We start from the raw sequence: 21,629 nt of genomic DNA on the forward strand, positions 1-21,629 counted from the left end.
AGGGCTGAGACAACAAGAACTTATCTGCTCTCATAAGGCAAACAATGAAACGCAGATTACCTTAGGAGGATTGAGCAGAAGCTGCTGAAAATCCTTCAGATGAGGTTCAATACCAAGTAAAATGCTGCTATTGACAGTGTAAGACCTTTCATATCCCTGAGAACACAAATCCATCAGCCCTTCCACCCTGAATAGGAAAGCAATGATTACAGGTAAGGCAGGTGAGCTTCTCTACTAATGCCTTCATCTCTTTAATGTTTAAGGCATCAATGTAAAAATGTAATTGGGAAGGACAGTACAGCAACCTTAGGACTACTTACCCTGGCCTTCTGGTTTCTAGTAATGTAAGTAGCACTTGAGTTCCGTTTACTAAGCAGTTCTCACTCTTGTCTTCCTTGAACATATTCTTCAAAAGCTGTTCGACAGTATCCTGCCTGCCAGAGAGACAAGAACCTCATATAATTAAGACTTCGAAATAAACAGTACCCAGTTGGGCTATTCTCTTTAGAACTCAAAATGTAATTTATAGAACATTTCAGACGGATTACAACAGCATTTTAAGTAAGGTTGTCAATAACAGCTAGCTTGTGATTTAATGTCACCTTGAATCAGAAGAAACAAGCACATGTTCCATTTTTTAACCCCAGCTGTCAAAACTAAGCAATTTATTTACCAATTCCAAACAAATGTCACTGCCACATACAGGACTGTTTTGGTGTAGCATCCTGGCAGGAAATAATTAAAAATAATTTAAAGTTGTCACTTTCCTGCATGTTACCTTATTAATGCTTTCAGAATATCAGCTGAAGATGTGCTCAGATATCAAAAAAATAGACCAGGGCTTGAATTGCAAAGAGATATGTTGTACATTTATAAATTTTAGATCTGAAAAATCCATAATGATACTATGGGTGGGGCCCTGACCAGGAAAAAAAAAATACTGGTATATTAAGATAATTTTAAAAAAATAACAATTACATATGAATTGGATATTCTTCTCATGGGTTTTTCCTTCTCAGGGCCAGTCCCAGTTTACCCCCAGATTGACACATTTGTGTGTGTTGGGTGGTGATTTCCCCCTATGCTGCAGCCAATGGGGGGGGGGGGGGGGATGGCAAAAAAGGCACATTTGCATATGAAAAAACTATATATATATATATATATATATATATACATATATATATATATATATATATATATATATATATATATATATATATATATATATATTTTACTGTATCATCATTCACACTTAAGTTGCTTTAAAATAAGCTGCTTTCAGGAGACCAACAGCTGTTCATCACTGTGAGACAGAGCACTCTCCATTGCTTTTGCCATTGCCTGATGTTTCTACTTCTTTTTTAAAGCTGCATTGTGTGTACTGCCACTAGAATGTCTCAATAACGTAGACTTTGTAACAGCGGCTAGCAAACTTTACAGTTGCATAGAGACTGCAGACTGAACAACTTATTTCACCGTTATAAAACTCTAGCCATGGGCAAATCTTCATTTGAAATAGCCAGTACTACTTTTTACTTTTATTTATTTATTTGTTTTATCCAGCACTACTCAGAATGTATCTTTTTTGCCTTTCCCTTCACTGCTATTGTTTGTTTGTGTTGCACATTCTGCACTGTTTTCATAAAGGGTCTGGCAAACTTATTTTGCCTGCAGCAGAAGAATCAGCTGCCTAGTCGGTGCAAGGTGCTTTTCTTTTTAACCAGCGCTCCATTTCTTGTTTTTAAAGCGAAAGTTACCGCTTGCAAAACAACACCTTGATAGATTTAACATCGTCTTTTTTTTCAAAACCGTTTACTTACTGCAATTGTACCGAGTTTCTCTAATGCTTAAAGATGGCGCCGAAGAATCATGTACGAGAGTCTCGTGGCATTTAAAATATCAAGCACTACTGTTATTTATTTATTTATTTTATCCAGCACTATTCAGAATGCGGCTGCTAGTGCTTTCGTCATTGACACCCACTTCCTTAGATTGTTGTAGCATTTTAATTAGGCTTTCAAAATTGGGTGAAAAATACAGTAGCTTGCAGTCTTAAAATATCTCTGCGGGATTTTCCCACACTGAAAGTTGCAGATATGCGGGAGCAACTTGGAAAATGTGTGATTCCCATGATCCCACGCTGAAATTCAAACTCTGTAAACAGAATAAAGTTTTGACACTAATGTACACCAATTAATTAATAATAAAAAAGGTATGGGCCTATCCTGTTAATTCTTATTCAATAGGTTAGTATGTATAATTATGTCCCCTCACCCCAAGTGTAATCTATCTATCTAAGTTAATGAAGCAAAGAACATACTTACGATTCTAGTACAGTAAGCAGTGGGTCAGGTTCTGTAGTATCTTGCATCTGGGTTGCCTGGTCTCTGCTTAGTCTGATTATATCACACAGAGTCTGGGAAGCATTGGACTGTTTCTAAAAATGTATATAAAAAGTCTCATTTCTCCAGATATTCCCAAAATGTTTTCCTCGTTACTGACAGTTTTCCAGTAATGCATTCTGTAACCACTAGCATCAAAAGCAAGCTTTCACAGGTCATTATCTTTCATATTTAAAGATGCAGTCCATTATACCCTGTTTCCATTGTCAAAGGCAGGCACAGCATTTCCATTGTGCTTTTATCAGAGCCATCCCAGAACCTAGCCATCAAACTCCCAAAACACCTGAGGCTGTTGCAAACGTGGTGGTGCAATCAAGGTTTACAGGTAAAAAAGAATCAGTGCGACAGCTATATTTTTAGTTTGAGAAAACATAAATCCCCTTATTTTATAATATAACACAAAGGTAAACTAATAATTATTATATGCTAAATAATAAACCAAGAGCTGTGCCACAGCTGAACAACTACTACTACTACTACTACGGAACTGTTGAACTGCAGGATGGTGCCTGTGAAGGCGCTTGCCCAGCCAGGACCGTCAGAACGGCCTGGAGTCGCTGGGAGGCCGGCACTTCGGGAGCAACAGAACAGAAGTAGGTCAGTTTAGGGGATGTGGATCCCAACAACAGTATAGAGAGGGTTACTGTAAAGTAGTAGGTTCCTGGAGCAGGATGTTCCTTGTAGTGGGACTAGCGCATGGCAAACTTTTTTTTTTAAGCTTTGTTTTGTTTTCTTTATTAAATGGGACACTAGGGCTACCATTGCTGGTATCCTCGTGTTCAGCACCTCTGTTGAAAATTAAATCTGCTCGCCTGGCCTTGGTGGCGTATCAATACCAATGCTGTGTCTGTCTCAGTGTTTTCCAGTGACTACCCACACACGTAACACATCACCCTGTTACAGCATGGCATCAGTTTTTTAAGGGCTCTACTCCACACTTGCGAGATATGGCCCAGCAGTGGAAACTACACCAAGGCACGGTTCGGACGTGCGCTTGGAAACTAAGTATTATGAACCTGCACCCCAAGATAACGGACGTGAGTCGATGATTAGACAGGTTTGAGAAATGAGACTTACCTCGTCATCTTGACCTGTGCGGATAAGATCTACAAGTCGCTGAATCAACTTCTCTTCATTCAGCCACTGGAAAAACATTAAAATAAAAATATTGTTTATTTTCTTTTTCAATATTTAGTTTATACAGCTAAACACAAAGTCATACAAAATATTTTCTGACTAACTAACAAGTCTCAACAAGGTGGGACAGAGTACTGGGCAAGTCAATATTTCCAGACCAATTATAAAATATTAAAAAGGTTTCAATGCCATAACACAAATCACTAACAGCTACTAAACATTACTAGCAAGAACTGAGCACTGTAAATGATCAGCTCTGTGCTACTGATGGCCAAATGTACATCAAGGTAACAGAACTTAAACCAGTGGACCAAATTCCCCCCAAAACATTGCCTCCTTCCTTGATAGTTTGTTTAAAATACATCTACCTAATACTGATCTACAGTACAGCACATGCCTGACAAGACAAATACATATGCAGTCAGTTCACCATGTTCTGCAGAAAACAACCAGAAACAATACACAGTATTTTTTTAATTATTACTGTAAATATTTCACTCTGACGAGTACTGAAATGTACAGCTCTGGTAGGTTACTTTCTTATTTCAGGAACCAGGTGTCAGATTGTCTGAAGAAACCTGCATGTCAAGAGTAACTATTGCTACAAGTACAAAAAGACCATTGTTTATGACACAGGGAAATCGCTTATAGTGCACATTTTAATGATTCACTTAAATGTAAAGTGGGAGAGACAAAAATAGTTTCCTGCAAAATGCCACAGAAAGATTTCTTTAAAGTTTTAAAGTAATGTAATGTTCCAATATATACATTTTCAGTAAGACCACAGCTGAGAAGGGGACATTATCTCTTGTTGAGAAACAGGTAAATTATCAGATTCCAATAGTGTTGATTAAAAGGAGCAATATTCTGTAGGTACTGAAAGGCAGCAGCTCTGGAAAGCAGAGCAGCTTGGAGTTCACTTATCTATGACAGTAGGAGTCTCCAGTGGGACTAGAGGAATGCACTAGATAAAGTGTGGGAACATAACACTGTTGAATCCCATTCATTTATAAACAACCCCTAATCCTAGTAAAAGAAGATTGCTGCGCTGTTTAAAAGAAACAGATGGAGGATTTTAGTATAAACACAAACATGCATCATTTTGTGAGGGATGACATGAACTTGATAGAAACACATGTTGCTTACATTTAAGACCTCTTGTCGTAAAGGGGCAGGCTCCACACAGCTGATGAGACGAAGCAGTAGATCCATCATGGCTGAAGTGTCAATGTGTTTCAGGACTAGGCTGATGAAACCATCTTTCTTCCTCAAAAAGCTAATAACCTAAGGAAAGAAGAAAAATCACTGAGCCATTTTTAGGATAATTTTCTCTGAAAGACTGTTGTCTGTTCCAAAAAACAAACAAATATCTTGGATTTTGATATTTGACAGAACTGGCACAAGATGGTCACTTACCCCCAGTAACCAAAGCAGTCGGTGGAACTACAAGAATCTCAAGATTTTCCCTCCCTTATAGCCCGGGTCTAACTCCGATATCAATATTTGGTCAACTGAGTGATAACTGAAAGGCACAAGGTGTCTACGAAGTCTTCTGAGTTGATAAAATGTTAAGAATGTTGTCTCCAAAGATATTATATACTGATCATATAATAGCTAAAATACCAAAAGCAAACTTTTTTTTTAATTCCATATTTTCTTTACATTACCTGTTCTGTTTTTCTAGCTATGAGGTTTCCAATAGTTTTGCTGAAGAAACTGGCGAGCAGAGGATTCAGGGGTGGCTCCTGTTCTAGGAATCTGTATAGTATTTCGAGCAAAGACTCGTCCCCTCCAAGTTTATCATTGATATGGTTCACATCAGACGTCAGCAGCTCACAGGCGATGTTAGGATATCTGAACAGATGAACAGACAAAAGGAGTTGGGGTACTGGTAATGTATCATTATGCAGGTTCTTAGGCACCACAATTAAACTGTATTTACTGTAGATACCAATGCAGAATTTTCTGCTAATATGGTCAGTTGCATGTTTCATTTCAATTGATCATCTTTAAATGTTTTGCCAGTCAAGGAAGGCCAAGATTGGATATAGAGTGCTTTTCATGCACCTTTTTTCAACTACTGGTAAATGCATTCCTAGTTATGCAAACAAAAGATGTTATGCCCTCATTTCTTATCAATAGCACTTCGATATGGAACTTTTTGGACAAAAAAAAAATCCATTGACACCTTTTGAAGAACAGGGACGTTAACTCCAGTGTAATTGATAAATAAAGCAGGTAAATAAATTTTGGTCTGGATTATTGTCACTTTGGGTAATTTATGCTCCAATTCAAAATACAGTAGAAGGCAAAATACAGACACAGTTCAGTAGTCTGTTATTTACTGTCTGCAGTATTGCAGAAAAAAGGACAAAAATATGCCTGCCATTGCCTCATCTCCCCCTATCCTCTAACCTCAAACAGCCTGCCTGTTTGAATACTGAGAGTTGTTTCTTTATATTCCCATTTTTTTGGATAACTTACAGTTCTGCCTGAAGCATCAACATGGTAGTGAAGCGGAGATGTGGGAGAAAAACGGAATTCCTGACTGTCGTAGTAAGAATGAATCAATCCAATATCAATTTAAAAAAGATCCCTATCTCTGAGCTCTTAGTAAATCTGGAATGCTGTGACAAAGGAACATCAAAACATTTTGACGCTAAATCAATGCAGATGAAACACATAAAGCTGAAGATTTCCTCTAAAGCTACATTTTTATGATAATCACATACAAGTACAATGCTTTATCTTAATATATAAAGAAGAAAGTTTGTCTGTCTGTCTGTTCCTTTATGCATTTGGACCCCGCAGGAGCCAGTGCAACCAAACTTTGCATGGGGAAGGTTGAGGGCTATGTTTGGATCCAAAATTGTGACCCCCTGTGGTACTTTATTTAGTAACACCCTTGCTGGATCACTACAGTAGCCATATATCTCAAATTAAAGGAACCCACAAAACCAAAAAAAAATAAAGTTAAAAAAAGGGAAAGGGGTCCGAGCGCATTGTGCGACACCCAAGATCGGTAACTTATAGGAAACCATAAGGCTACCGTTCCCCAATTTGTCATGTATCAAATATTGAAATATTGAATTTCCCCGGGCAACGTCGGGTACTGCAGCTAGTGTACTATAACTGCTGCAAAATTGAAATGCAAATATAGCATAGAAAAACAAATGCATGTTAAATAATGAATACAGCACTTGCCTTATATATAGTTTTATCTTCATGTAGAATTACCCCATTTTATTACATTAAAATTGCACACCAAACATCACTTTGGTCAATTAAACTGCTCTCCTACCAAACTGACTGGTTTACTGCAGCAAATTAGATTGATAAAGTGCTGATGACAAGTTTAATCTGCCCTTTTCGTCAATCTTTCTGCTTCAACCATTAGAGTTGGAGAAACTCGCATGAAGGCAGTATTTGTCACATGTTTTGAAATAGATTTAATTAACATTTATCAATTAAAGCACTGATGTCAGTTTTTGCGTAATCGGAAAATAAAGTACTTGAGCTGAATTCAAACTCACATGCCCCACATACATAAATTGTTCTTATATGGGGTTCCTACCATTTATTATAACAATAACATTGTAGCTTTAATTTAGAAGCAGCATAATGTACACCCATACTAATATATATTTTTATGGCGTAGCCTACTGTACATTGTGTTCAATGTTCTGTGGTATCACAGAGCATGCTATAGTTCACCTGAGCCCGCAACAGGATACAGAATACCTGACCCACAAGAAACAGAAGGGGTGGGGCCTTTATAGAAGATTACAATTTCTAAACTGGCCATGTCACCACATGCTGTTGAGTGATTGGCTGGATCCAAGTAACTTTCTCATATTTTTCTCTCACATGTTGCAGAGATGTTGTGCATAACTAGCAACATAAAAAATATTTTCTTGGTGTAAAATTGTTAACATTACATTTCCAACCAAGAACTAGCAGAAATTACAATATAACCCCTTAATCTTTTCTGTTAAAAAACACAGATTCTGTGGAGGGCTGGTTCTGTACAGTTCTTAATGCAAAGTTGCAGAAGAGAACTGCACCCAACACCATGGGGAAACAAGAGACTGCTCAGTGTTTGTAAAATCAAAGTTTATATACTGTAATCATTAATTTATTCAAATATTAAAATGTAAATGATTGTATTTATTTGGTGTTTTAATGTACCTATTCTTCCTTACTTCTTTTCTTAATATTCTCATCTCAATAGTTTAATTATCCCTAAACCTTTAAATGTTTATGTGGTAAACAGCAAGATGGTTCACTGGAAAGTGTGTGCTAATTTGACACTGTCTAATTAGAAACACAGATTTCAGCTTTGCTGTTATGAATTAGAATGATATCATGCAACTCGTCTGAGATTGTCTGATGAGAAGCATGTGTTGTATGCGAGGTTGAAGTTTATTTTTGAGGGAAAATGAAAAACACTTGTGACAACTGTGACCTGTTTTTTTTTTTTTTTTTTTTACATACAGAGCTGGACTTTATTTTTTTAAAACCACAAACACTTTACTTGTGGGCCACTTTGACAAACTAGAATTTGTTTCTTTTTCATAAATATAATATTTAAAAGGTCAGCTGAGGAGGTGGTTAACAAGCATCTTACATAACTGTAAACATATGTATAGTTCTTTCACCAAGATAAATGGAAAAATAAAACAGTTACTGTATTCTGTATTTTATGCAAACACCATGGACTATGGCTTTTTTTGTTTTTTACTATTTGTCCCAGAATAAAACAATGGAGCAATTAAGGTTTTAAAGCTAACAGGTATGAGGTAGCAACAAGACCCATCAACACATTCAGAAGTACCTCAATTTGGTACCAGTACATTTAAAAGTAATGTGTTTATGCGTATGAAATATCAGTTCTATTAACAGTTTATTAAGCGGATGTAGGAAATACAACATAGTTCTGGGTGTTTTTTTTTTTATTTTTTTACTGAAGTTTTTCTTACATCCACTAGGGGCAGAGTGTTGCAGGAGGACAGGTTAATGGTTACACTCTACCATCTGTCCTTGGAGATAAAACAAGTTTGAGAGCTGTATTGAGGCCATAGGGGTGCTTCAAACTGGAACAGATACAAAATGAATGTAAAAAAAAAAAAAGAACAGTGTGTTATTTCATACAAGGGAGGATTCTAAAATGTTCAACCATTGTCAAAGACATGCGTATCAAATGTAGACAGCTGTAGTGTTTATACAGTAGTAGGATGTGTGCAGCGTAGGGTTATTTGTTCAAGATTTATTCTAAGTCTTGAACATATAAAATCAAGTGAATACCAAGCACACTTTTTTTGTACTTTAGCCTACTGGTAACACAAAATAAATCATGAAGCTGCATTGTACACATTGATGTAAAATCCAAATAAAAGATTATTTTAAATTGAAACTAAATGATTTTAGGGTTTTATTATTATTATTTTTAACTTGGTCTACTTAGTAGCCTACACAATTAACACACAATAGATCATGGTCCCATACAGATGCTCAGAATGAGCTGGAGGGGTTAGCGGCACATGTGTGCAGTTAATTGCTCCCAACACGCTGAGAAAACTAGAAATGTCATGGAAAGTTTTTAAGGTTTTTAAGTACACGCTGACTTTAATGGAAATTAGGTACTTGGGTGTTCGTCTCAAATACATTGAGCACAACTGGCAACACACGAGAAAAAGCGGACTGGGAAATGCCAGCAACAATTGCGACTGTTTAAAAGATGCTTTCAAAAGTTCTAAACAAATTGATTCAATTGTAAGTCTCGCAATTGCCCGCAGCTTTAGTACATCTCATTACAATATTTCTGATCCCTTATTTGCACTAGCTCCACCCTGTTTTTGCGAATTTCTGCCGGAACGTACAGAATGACAGACATATTAATTTAAGGCTAAAGCGCAAATAAGAACTGTGGCTGCAAAGCATTCATTAAAATAATGCTAACAGCGTTGCGTTTGTTTAGTACATTTCACACTGCACATCCATGCGGTTAGCAACAACTGCAACACATGCAACACTTTTATACATCTTAAACAATTAAACAATCCAAATTCCCTACTTCATACAAACAGCAAGTTTATCTTTAAAGTTGACAGGGCCATAGATAACACTGAACTACTTACAGTAGAATTGAAGATTAATGTATTTAATCTTGTTTCTAGTTTTGCCAGTTTTTTTTTTTTTTTTTGCCCTGCAGGCATATGTTGTCATAGTAACATACATAATGTAGTGCTCTAGATTTCACAACATCCCATATAAGACATGTATTAACCTTTTACCGCCCTGGGTATGTTCCCATACCTATTTAATGTTTATTTTCTTAATGTCAAATATATTGGACACTGGGAAGCAAAGGGTAAAATGTGTATAACAGGTGACATCACATGTTCTGATTTCTCTATCTGTAAACCATGAACAAAACTCCCAGTCTGCTTTTTTCAGTTATTTCCACTGTACTGTATATACACACACCTAACCTAAAACTGGTTGCTACTTTTTGGGCTACTTTCAAGAGGTCTTGTGGTTTTTTGGGCTAGTTTACTTTATTATATATATATATATATATATATATATATATATATATATATATATATATATATATATATATATATATATATATTTCTTAACAGACGCCCTTATCCAGGGCGACTTACAATCGTAAGTAAATACATTTCAAGTGTTACAATAAAAGTACAAGTAATACAATAAGAACAGTAATATACAGTATATATATAATATACAGTATATATACAGTATATATATATATATATATATATATATATATATATATATATATATATATATATATATATATATAAAGAACAACTGTATTAAAAATGAATAAACTTTTGCAGCCTACCCGCTGCAGTGCGCACAAACTATGTAGAACTGTGTTTCCCAATAAAATAACATATTGCGCATGACCACAACCACCACTGCGCACGACCATGCGAGTGAACAGGAATGAGAGACGATTGTGTTAATTGACAGTGAAAAGCAGCCATTTTAAGAAACAGGGTAGAAACATCGAAACCGCTAAAATGCAGGAAAACTAAAGAAGTTTAATTTGAACCAGAGATGCCACTGGGTAAGTGGGCTAAATACAGGAAAAAATACTGCAAAGACTGGGAGAAAGAAAAAGGGTTAAAACAATGGATTAGCAGTGTACCTGGCGATGACTCAAAAGCAGCGTGTAGGTACTGTAAATGTGAAGTCCAAGCACATCACAGAAATCTGTTAGCTCACAGTAAGACAGAGAAACATATTAGAAACGCGGCTCCCTATTCAAATGCAAGAAGCTTATTTGACACGTGATTTAAGAAACAAGTTGACAATTCCGTTATGTGAGTTGAAGCTGGTAGCCCATATTGCTTGCCATTCCAGCATCCTCACCGTAGATCATTTGGGATGCATTGTCAGGGAAGTTGCACAGAAGGATATTAGTCTTCATAGAACAAAATGCTCAGCACTTATAAAATGTGTCATTGGGCCCGTTGTTCATCAGGAGTTGCTCGAAGACATCGCCATACTCTCTAATTGTCGACAAAAACACAGACATCAGTGCAAACAAGCAACTCTGTGTGGTGTTCAGGTACTTCAGCAGAAAACTTGAAAGTATCATGACATTGTTTGCTGGGATTGTTATCTTGCCACACGGTGATTCTCACAGCATTGCAACAGCCTTGTTCAAATTCTTAAAGGAAAACAAATTGGAAGTGGAAAGATGCATTGGTCTGGCAACAGACAGTTGCAATACAAAGTGTGGGAAAAATAATTCGGTACTAACAAAGTTAAGGGAGGTGAATCCAAAAATGATGTACATCAAGTGTGTTTGTCATTCACTGCAGCTCTGTGCATCTAAAGCAATGGACGTACTTCCTCGAAACATTGAGTACATGGTATCACAGACGTACTCGTGGTACCGCAATCTCTATACCACCATTAATGTTGGAGAAGCCCCGCTGAAGATTTTGCAGCTTTCTGACAAGATGGCTTGCAATTAGCAAGTATGTTGATCGAGTGCTTTCTCAGTACGAAGAGCTAAAGTTGCACTTTCAGCTAACAACGGACACTGAAAGGAACTACAATCCTGAACTACTGTACCAGATGTATTCAGACCATGTAAACAGAATGTATCTGGTTTTTCTTCAGCCCGTTGTCACTGAGGTCAACAAAATAAACAAGCTGTTTCAGCTTGACAGTGCCAATCCAGCGAAACTTCTTGCTGATTTAATGACATTTTACCGCAGTTTGATCCAACGAATCATGAAACCTCACGATTTTCCAACATGGTCATCTGTAATGGATTTTGACATAACGTCCAACAGAAACAGCTTGCCACTTTCAGCAGTGGACTTTGGGATCAAGTTCCAGTTCGAACTGTCAGAATCAAAGGTCAAACCTCAGAAAGCACAGGATATCGAACGCAGATGCGGAGAATACATGTTCGAGTTTCTGAAAAAGATAAAACAAAGACTGCCTCCCAATATCCAGCAACTTGAGTCACTTACCGTTCTTAGCCCAACTGTTGTACTCAGTTCCAAAAAGCCACAGTTGGCAAATTTAGAATTTTTGCCACTTTACTATGGAGATCTTGGCAAACTCGAACAGTAATGGTGAGCTTTGAACAATGTACACTGGGAGCACACTGAAGACAGTCAAATTGAAGAGTTCTGGGTTGAATGTGGCTTAACACACCGATGCAGCTGGTGATAAAGATTTCACTGAACTTGGTCTTTTTGCCTTATCTCTTTTAGCCCTACCATTTAGCAATGCATCAGAGGAACATGCTCTTTCACAAATGGCCCTAATCAAAACCAAAACAAATATAAAAAAAAAAACAACAACAAAGTAAAAATGTTGTATTTTGTACATACTTTTTTCTTTTGGACTTTTTTCTTTGTACATATTTAAAATGGACTTGAGATACACCTGTGTGATGATAACAGCTGGCCCTTGCACGAGGAGTTTGAAGGTAAGAAGTTAAAAATGTTTTTATGTGTTATATTTCAATGCATGGGGCATAATAATGGAGGCGAGTAATACAGCGGCGTGTATTACTCCCTTTAGAATCCTCGTGTTGCCCCACAAATAATAATTTTTATGCATAGGGCTACATGTTAATAGTAATAAGCTTGTTTTCAGTAAAAAAAAAAAAGATTGGGCTAGTTTTGAAGTGACTGGGCTATAAACACTGTAGAAATCTGGCAACCCTGCAGCTAGGGGTTAGATGGGTTGTTTAAGAAATATTTCAGAGTGAAAACTAAATTATTTTAAATCTTCCCAAGCAATTTTAAATATTGTTAAACTTTATACCTGTCAGATTTTGTTTGACAGTATACTTCTTATCTGTGGTATTTTTCCATTCCCCACCAAAATAAGAAGGTTCACCCTAAACAACCACTACTATCACATGTCACATACCATTGAAAAAAGAAAAGAGCAAAATGGAAACTTAAACTGAAATTCAGAGCCACTGACTCAATCCCAGTTTCAGAACAAAACTAAAGAAACACCACTACCTGGAGCTAGGCCAGTGCCTGGAAGTGGTGAATGCACCGCTTATGATGCGGTCGCTTACATGCGACATGTCTACTAGAAATAAGAGCCTGCCTCTTGATAAGCATTTATCTTGATAATCTGATTGGGTATTGCTATATTTACAAGACTAACTTGTGCAGTTATTTTACCTACATTTCTGTGAATGGGTCCCCAGCCAAGATCAGCAACTCAGTGCAACCAGGATTTGAGCCAGCAAGCTCCCAAATGCATGACACCCTTTAAATCCTTCATTAATGTTACCAAGAGCACTAAACCAGGTTCTCCCAATAAGCTGACTTACTTGAAACGTATCTTCTCGTCTATGTCTGTGGGCGGCTCCTGAGTTATGAGGGTGACCAGGTCCTCCATGCACTGATCCTGGCTCAGGAAAAGTAGGAGCCGACGGTTCTGGGCCTTGCACTCCTGCAGGATGTCATCTTCATCCATCAGCTCTCGCAGCGTCACATCCTCCTTATCCAGCAGCTTGTCGATGTGAGAGGTGGTGTGCAAGTCGAACTTCCAGAACATGGTGACCAGGCACACAGAACTGCGAGAAAAGAGTAAAAGGTTCTTTACTTTAAAATGGTGATCTCAAATTTAGCCCTCGGCGGAGAGCAATCAAGATCACAGTCAATATTACATTTCCATTAAAAAAACAGAGTAAAATATTATATCTCTCTCTCTCTCTCTCTCTCTCTCTCTCTCTCTCTCTCTCTCTCTCTCTCTCTATATTAACCATTATTACAAGGGACATGCATGTGCAGGACAGACCTTTACAGGCATGATATAAACTGCATATTAATTACATTCTGTAATTGTACAGTACATGGATATAATGTTTAGCTGTAACATTACTTAACTCAGCATAAGCTGCCTACTGTATTTGTGTACAGTAAATTGCAAACTGTACTCCAATAAATCAAGTTTGTTTATTTAAACATTTGTGTAGTAATTAATGTAACTATATTTCCTTGCACACCAGAGGCATATATATTTTTTATATATTTATTTGTATTAATGGCAGGCATTAAGAATTGCAATTGCTTTTGAAAACAACCATTATTTCAAGCTAGCAATAAGCCAGCTGTCTTCCCCAGGCACAAGGAAACAAACACAAACAAAACATCAATGATCTCAGAACTGCAACATCAAGAACCGGGACATTCCACAGTTTCTATTGACATTACAGAAAGAGATATTACACTGGGATGTATTTCAGTACCTTTCTAATTTTTATTGCTGTACATTAATGTTTAACACACTACAGGTAAAGGAACAGGATTAACCCGCCTTTGTCAATTTAGTGGGAACAAGAATTACTGCTGCCCACTTAAGTATTTATTTCGAGTAAAATCAATTTCAACTTCATGTACAAAGAAGCTTTAAATAACTGCAACTTTTTTCCCCTTAAGTGTGTGATGAAATACAAGTGAGTGAGTGAGTGAATCGAACGTTTATCAGATTACAGCCAAATGCAACCCCTTATGACTATAAGAGGCTAAGAGTGTATGATAAAAGTTTGGTGAAGACTGGTGCAAAATCAAGGCAGTTACCGGGTATAGTGTGACAGATGCACTGACAGACAGACAGATGGACGGACACAATCAGCGTACTGTATAAGGGTCCACATTTTTTGAATGAGGACCCTAAAAAACAAGTGAAGAACCAAAAGTTTAGAGCACAAAAGACCATGGGAGACCATTAACTATGTGAATTAAGCAAATAAGAAAATTGATTTTAAAGAACTAGCTACATTATCACTCCTTTAAAGTGGTTACATTCCAAGCTTTTTTATATATACCAATTAAATCAGTGTGCATATGAAATCTCATCTTAACATTACCTGTTGATAAACAATGTGTGTCTTTAATTAAATCTCTTCCACAGGGAGACAAACATTTGTCTTCCAGAACCCTCCCAGCCTCCACTTCTAGGTAAAAAAAATCTTCCCAAACCTGTCTGAGAAAAGACAGACTGTTAAATCATTACTCCTTAGTTATATTAATTGTTGCACTAAAATGTAACATGGAGTATTTATAAAAATCAAAAAATGTTCAGTGATCAGCCTTCAAATAGACAATCCCAAAAATACTGTACATTGCCCATAATTTCTCCTTCTAAAAACAAGTTGCTTCCAAATGAATTTAAGCACGGCTTATACAGTACAGTCCGTTTACAGTATTGATTTAAACCTAAATGTTTAATGCCTACACCTTTTTACATTCCAAGTGATGTTAGCCTTTAGGTGTAATTCGGGGGACGCCGTAGAAAGCTTTCTCACTGCGTTTTTCCCTGGTTACCTCATTTCTCTATGTCGTCCATTCTAGCTTTCCTCAGCCACGCTCCGCCTGGGGGAAGTGATCAGCCGGCTCAATCACATCCAGGAGAGGGGGGGGGGGGGCGCTCATTTCTAATCATCTCTAAATAGCCTCGCGCAGAGCTCGCCACGTCAGTTAAGGGGCGTGGCCAGGGCAGTGCCAGGAGCTCAGTTTGGCAGCTCCACTATCACTCTCCCTAGTTTCTTTTCTAGGTCCGAGCACCTTTCTTGCCCCCGAGTCCCCCCCCCCTTGATGGAACTGTTCAGCCTATTCCTTTGAACCAGAGTTCCCTGTGTAGACCTTACTTATAGTTTAAAATGTACAAAGCACAATGGATCCCATTTGGTATCCCCTCTGATATGTTTGTCAACCCAGAAATGCAATAATTTCTGTGCAAGGGGAGTGATTTGCAGCATGACTGTACTTGAGTACTAATATTGTAGCGTGGATTTTGGAGGCCATCCAGGAATACCAGAATACCTGTACCTATTAAATGTAGAGGCTTGAAGAGCAACAGCAATAGTGCAGTTTCTTCCTTCGATTTGTGAGCTTACAGAATGGAATATAATACCTCATAAAAAATATAGCCAGACAGAGCTTTCTCCACAATACCGTTGCCTGGCAAAATCAATTGCAATATAGAATTTCCTCAATTTTCTAGGATGGCTAGTGAGATAACTCATTTCATTACGGTTCCTGCCTGACTGTTTCCAATACTTACTGTTACAGTATTCTATCTGTATTTGTCTTTTCCAAAACAGCAGATGTTATCAAGCATTTGTTTTCTGTATTTTCAATTCACTCATAAGTTGACATTTTTATAATTAAACAATCAATCAGTGGGTCTTTTTGGGAAGAATTTCAAAACAGTCAATGTGTACTGTATTTACTTACCTTAGTTCAAGATCAAGCTTGCCTGGACAGGGATAAAATGTGGAAGCTTTAAAAAAGTATATCAGTTTTTGTTTTACTTCATTATAAGTTGAACTAAAAATGTTAGCTAGATGTACAGTAATATAGTACTGTGGTGGGTTTGTTTTTGTAAAATTTCCATGTAAGCTAGCCTTCATTTTTCACAAATTGAAAAATGTACAAAATACAGCAACCACAAAGTCACCAAAACAGCAAATAAGGCTTTTAAATTCCTACAGTTTAAAAATAGACAATATAGCGTGCCCCCCCACTCCCCCCCCTTCAGCTGGCTTTAGTAGAACTGCAGTAAAGGTCAGATGAGTAATCAGCTTCTGCAGTGCCCCACCTGTAGTTCTTCTGTACCAAAGAAACTTTATCTTATTGCAAGACAACAGTCAGCTGCCATAACAAATCAGCCCTGGGGCAATTCATTTCGATAGTGTTGAACATACCAGTACACTATGTGAAATATGTCTCTCTCCTAATATGTAGAAACTCATCCTTACATTGTGATATTGACATTTGCATATATTAAAAAGGGCTGTGGCTACAGTATGTGTCCAACAACCAAACAAATAGTGTTAGACTAGAAGCCAGTCAAATAGTAGCTTAGCTAAAACATGAATTTCACCCTGACATTAATGCCACACTTGTCCGTCATACCATCTATTTTCTTTATTTCTAACTACCTAGACACCTACAGACACAGGTATGGTATGTCCATCTCAAAAACACACAGTGGTACTGAATTCCGTGTAATAAGCAAATTTTGTGTGGAAGAGTGAGTCTTTCAAGCTACAATTTTCATTTTTATTCGCTTTTAATTTATGATATTCTGAATTGATAATGGAATATCCACTCTCTGAATATAGGAACCAATTTACAAAATAAATAAATAAAATCAGTATTAAAAAAATGAATAAATAAAAATCAGTCCAGTGATACTTTCTCACATTCTTGAAATAGTAGATTCTACTTGTACAGCAGTAACGTCAAGTGCAGTGAAATAATCAGCAACCTTGTACCTTTGAACTGCTCCTACAAAATCAGACAACAAGCTACTGTACAGTATCTGGCTGCTGTGGTTTGAGGACCAAACAAAAATCTCTCTATGTTCTGTTCAACAACCAAAAAAAGGAGGTATTAATACAGAAGTACCAATGAAATGCTACATCCTGACATGATCTGAATCTACAGTAGGTAGGCAAGTGAAATTGTCTCAAGAGTTTTTTATTTTTTAAATTTAAAATATTGTACAATAATTACTTCAACGCTTCTCGACAAAGCCCCAATAAATGCCAACCCACCTTAAATAAATCTACTTTTAAATTGGAACTGATTGTGTCAGTCAAACTATCTAATGGCAAGGTTTTTGTGGCGACGGATCTATCTTAATACACACACAAGTCTGATCATTTAAAGTATTAGGCTTGCAGGTACTGTAGTCTGATACTGATGATCCATGTGCAGTCTTACTGTACTAGATTACAATGGAACCAGCAGGCATTGAAAGTGTCTAAAGAAGAAAAAGAAATGTGTAAAAATAAACTGACCTGTTTGATACTCATTGTACAATAAGTTGTGGATCCAGTGAAGCACAAAAAAAATGTCCTAGTCTTTATGGAATACGGTGGGTATTGAAACTTACAAATGCTTAAGGATTTCAACCACAGACACATTCAGTGTGATCGTACAGTACAACTCTGCTTGGCAATAAGATGACTGTTTGCCCTGGAGGTTGAAACCATCATGTTGACAAATATGTCCCTGCTATCTCTAAAAAAAACATCAGGCACTTCCAGCTGTCAACTATTTTTAAAAATAAATAAAAAATCATAGATTCAAACAGCACTTTACAGACGACAGATACTGTACTCTAGTCACCATGTGTCAGAAGATAAAACTGATTATCACAGTGCTAAATACTGTACCAGACAGTCCTCTGATTGGGATTTCTGCCATCATTTCAGGTTTGTTCCTTCTTGGTAAATTCTCAAGTGACCCTGTTTCACAGTACTGTACATGACCAGCTCCTGAGAATTCACAATAGCCTTAAGTACAGTAAATTAAACCTTTTTGTTTTTAAAGTATACTACACATCATGTCTGACATTATTTCACACTAAATGTACACTAAATAAACCAGAGACACTAAATAGTCTTGCTAAAAGCGGATGATGCTTTTAAAAAAAAAAACTTACTTTACAGTATTATTTTACATTTTTGCTACAAATACTGGTATCAGATTAAATAATAAAGACAGAGTAAACTGTCATTAAAACATAAACTGTAATATCACTGAGTAACAATACAGAATACAGAAATACAAACTTGGGTATACCTTTTGAATTATTTTGTGATTTGAATAAAGTTTGCTAGGAGGAAAAAAAAGACTTAATACAGCCGAAGTCTATAGCCACAAATGCAAAACAAAAGTGTAACCAGATTGATTCTAAGAAATGCAACCATTAAAAAAATTCTACTCAACTAAAAGTATGTTCATGTTGATAAGAAAGCAGAATGACATTTTAATGATGTACTGTAATGATGCAATTGTAGCGTACACCACACAGAAGTAAACAGTACAACCTTAAACTACCGAACCAGACGATTGGAAAACCCTCTCCAGTTTCATTCCAACACATCCACTGCCAGGTGAAGGTCTATCTGAAACATGACTGTTCAGAAAAGGGGGGGGGGGGCTTACTTTGTAAAACAAACAGTGTAAACATGATCTAGTTTTTTGCATAACCATCTACTGTACTGTATTTTACCGTGGATATTAAGCACCATGATAATCCATCGCCACATGGATTTAATTAGTTTAAACAGATATTATACAGTAAACCAGGCAATCCACAAAACACAAAGTACCAACAACCACTGTCTAACAGCCCAGGTCACTTTCAGGCATGTGGCTTGGTGTGAGGTTTGTAATATGCCTTGGCAATATAGATTCAATATTCATGTAAGCTAGCTACCTGTACTAAACAGAATATTGTGTTTGGGACTCCAATTCTGGCAGCAGCCTTACAGTCATTTCAAAGGGGAAATAAAGGTTTTGGTACAGTACTGTATGTTTGTGGTTTCGAAAGCTATACTAAAAACTCATTTCAGCCTGTGTACTTGTTTAATGCTGTCCTTTGGACTGATACAGTAGTACTTTACTGCATGTGATATTGCCAAGTTGACACATGTACAGTAGGAAGTTATTTCAATTCAGCTGCTGACACATATCATGTTGACTTAATATCTTTTGCTATAAAAATGTGCCTGCGTGGTAATAATAATAACAATAATAATAATAATGTACTGTGAATGTACTTCCATTCAGATATCCTGCAACAATGCTCATTTAATGCTTTTTGTTTCATGCGGAGTCTGATTCCCAGTTGAATGTTTTAACCAGATTTTCCATGTATTGTCCTTCTTTACTCACTGCTTAAATTGGAAACAATGCATTGTTATATAGTGTATCTAAATTAAGTAGTTTCAGGAGCAGGCACAGGTTTCCTCAATTTTTTAATCTTTCTGTAACTCTGAACTACTGTAAACAGCCATCCTGCAGGAGCAGTAGGGGTTTATAGGTATGTGCTGCAAGCTTTGTTTTACAAAGTAGCTCAGGGAAGCAAAACAAAAACATAAACAACCTTCTTATGTTTTATATTGGGCATTGCACTTTTAATTCCAGATAAACCCTGCTTTATTTTTTTTGTATTACATTAAGATAAAACAACTTTTCAGTGTCCATATTATTTGGAATAGCATAAATAACTTACTTTTACTGCCTGCAAATCCTATTTGTAAAAGCAACCTTTGCTAATCAAAGCTATTACAGTACCTGCAGAGTTGATAACTTAAAAGAGACAGTTTACAGTAAATGTAGACATGCATTCAAGTCAGAAGAACAGCTTTACGCAGCACTACAGTACCAGCACAAAAATCCTTAGACACAAACAAACATAGCAAATCTTTTTTTTTTTTGTTTTTTTTGTTTAACTTGATGAGTACCATTTGACACCACTGTCTCCTATGTATTTATACTGTAATCACTTTCTTTTCCAATTCAATCTGCTGCTGCCTTGTACAAATTAGGCCAGTGTTTAGCTCCCCTTTTATATACAAAGGGAAATCTCCCTGGGTAACAAATGCATGGAAAACAGAACACTTTCACTTATAGTGTATCATGATGTGGATGAAAACGTATCCCCCATTTCCATCAAGAAATTGCCAAAAAAAATCAGCAGTACTATATATTAACAAGGGTGTAAACATGTACACACTTTAGTTTTGTTTACTACTAGGCCTACAGAACCTTAAGTGTGGCTATTCACTATACTCAGAGATTCAGCAATTAAATGAATCCCTATTCTTTTGCTTTGTTGCTACGGTATAACAATTTACCTGAGTAGACTAGTTTTAGTATTGCTTACTAAATGAGGAGCACAGCTCACTAAATAAAGGGGTTATACAGGCAGCCGCACTATAAAAAATCTATTTAAATAGATGGTATCACCAATATCACTTTTGTGTCAGGTTATCCTTAATCTTTAGTTAGTTCCCAGGCTTATCTGTTAAAGCCAACAAATTGCAGAGCTACATTTTAAATCTTTTTTTAAAAAGTTCCTGGGTGGTAACTTTTATAATGTCTTAAAAATCAAACTACACACATTTAATAATTTAATGACTCATTATTTGCAGCCATAGCAACAGGAACCATATTGTCAAGGTTTTCTTTTTTTTCTAAAAATCTTAAATCCTATTTAGCACTTCAAAATACAACTTTTTGAATGTTCCAAGTGTCAAACAAAATTAAAAATGTATCTTCCCCAAACACCACTTTCCTTTGGGAGTGGTTCTTTAAACTTGTTAGGTTTCAATTTTAAACAGTAGTAAAAACATTTATTTCAATGCAACAAACCTTTTTATATATTATTACAATTATTATTATTATTATTATTTAATGTGGACTGCAGGTTTTTTTGTTTTATTTGGTAAAAAAAAAAATGTGGCAGCTTCTCATTTCAATACACCACATGCTAACTAAATTAGAAAATATTTCATTCGCGGGTGATTGATGTGTAATGCCACTGAAGCTACACACTTCGAATTTGCAAGCGATTATTTTAAATACAAAATGCATTCGAATGTTCTGTGATTAAAACACTACTAATAGTATCAATCTGTTTAAAAACTGTCTGCACTACTGATTCGCAGGATCACTAGATTGCTAGAGAGCATTGTTCAATGTCTTGATCCCAATTTACATCTAAAAACAGATGTAGTCTACCTTGTACATTTTTCAT

The 21,629-nt window shown here is 36.5% G+C and overlaps 1 protein-coding gene across 7 annotated transcripts in view; it reads right to left on the reverse strand.

The window, feature by feature from the left end:
- ppp6r2a (protein phosphatase 6, regulatory subunit 2a) overlaps positions 1 to 21,629 on the reverse strand; it is a 44,444-nt gene that overhangs the window by 21,782 nt on the left and 1,033 nt on the right. For 5 of the 7 annotated variants that reach the window (XM_058985826.1, XM_034032133.3, XM_034032134.3 and 2 more), the window contains exons 2-9: positions 14,938 to 15,053; positions 13,396 to 13,641; positions 5,207 to 5,393; positions 4,686 to 4,823; positions 3,480 to 3,545; positions 2,325 to 2,437; positions 321 to 434; positions 61 to 187 (exon numbers count right to left, since the gene is read on the reverse strand). In XM_058985826.1, the coding sequence (XP_058841809.1) occupies positions 61 to 187; positions 321 to 434; positions 2,325 to 2,437; positions 3,480 to 3,545; positions 4,686 to 4,823; positions 5,207 to 5,393; positions 13,396 to 13,622 (972 nt within the window). In that variant the 5' untranslated portion in view covers positions 13,623 to 13,641; positions 14,938 to 15,053. The remainder of the gene's footprint in view (positions 1 to 60; positions 188 to 320; positions 435 to 2,324; positions 2,438 to 3,479; positions 3,546 to 4,685; positions 4,824 to 5,206; positions 5,394 to 13,395; positions 13,642 to 14,937; positions 15,054 to 21,629) is intronic. The other 2 variants (XM_058985825.1, XM_034032132.3) reach the window with 2 other exon arrangements.

Source organism: Acipenser ruthenus, chromosome 14 (assembly GCF_902713425.1).
Source record: "Acipenser ruthenus chromosome 14, fAciRut3.2 maternal haplotype, whole genome shotgun sequence".
Classification (NCBI taxonomy): Eukaryota; Metazoa; Chordata; class Actinopteri; order Acipenseriformes; family Acipenseridae; genus Acipenser; species Acipenser ruthenus.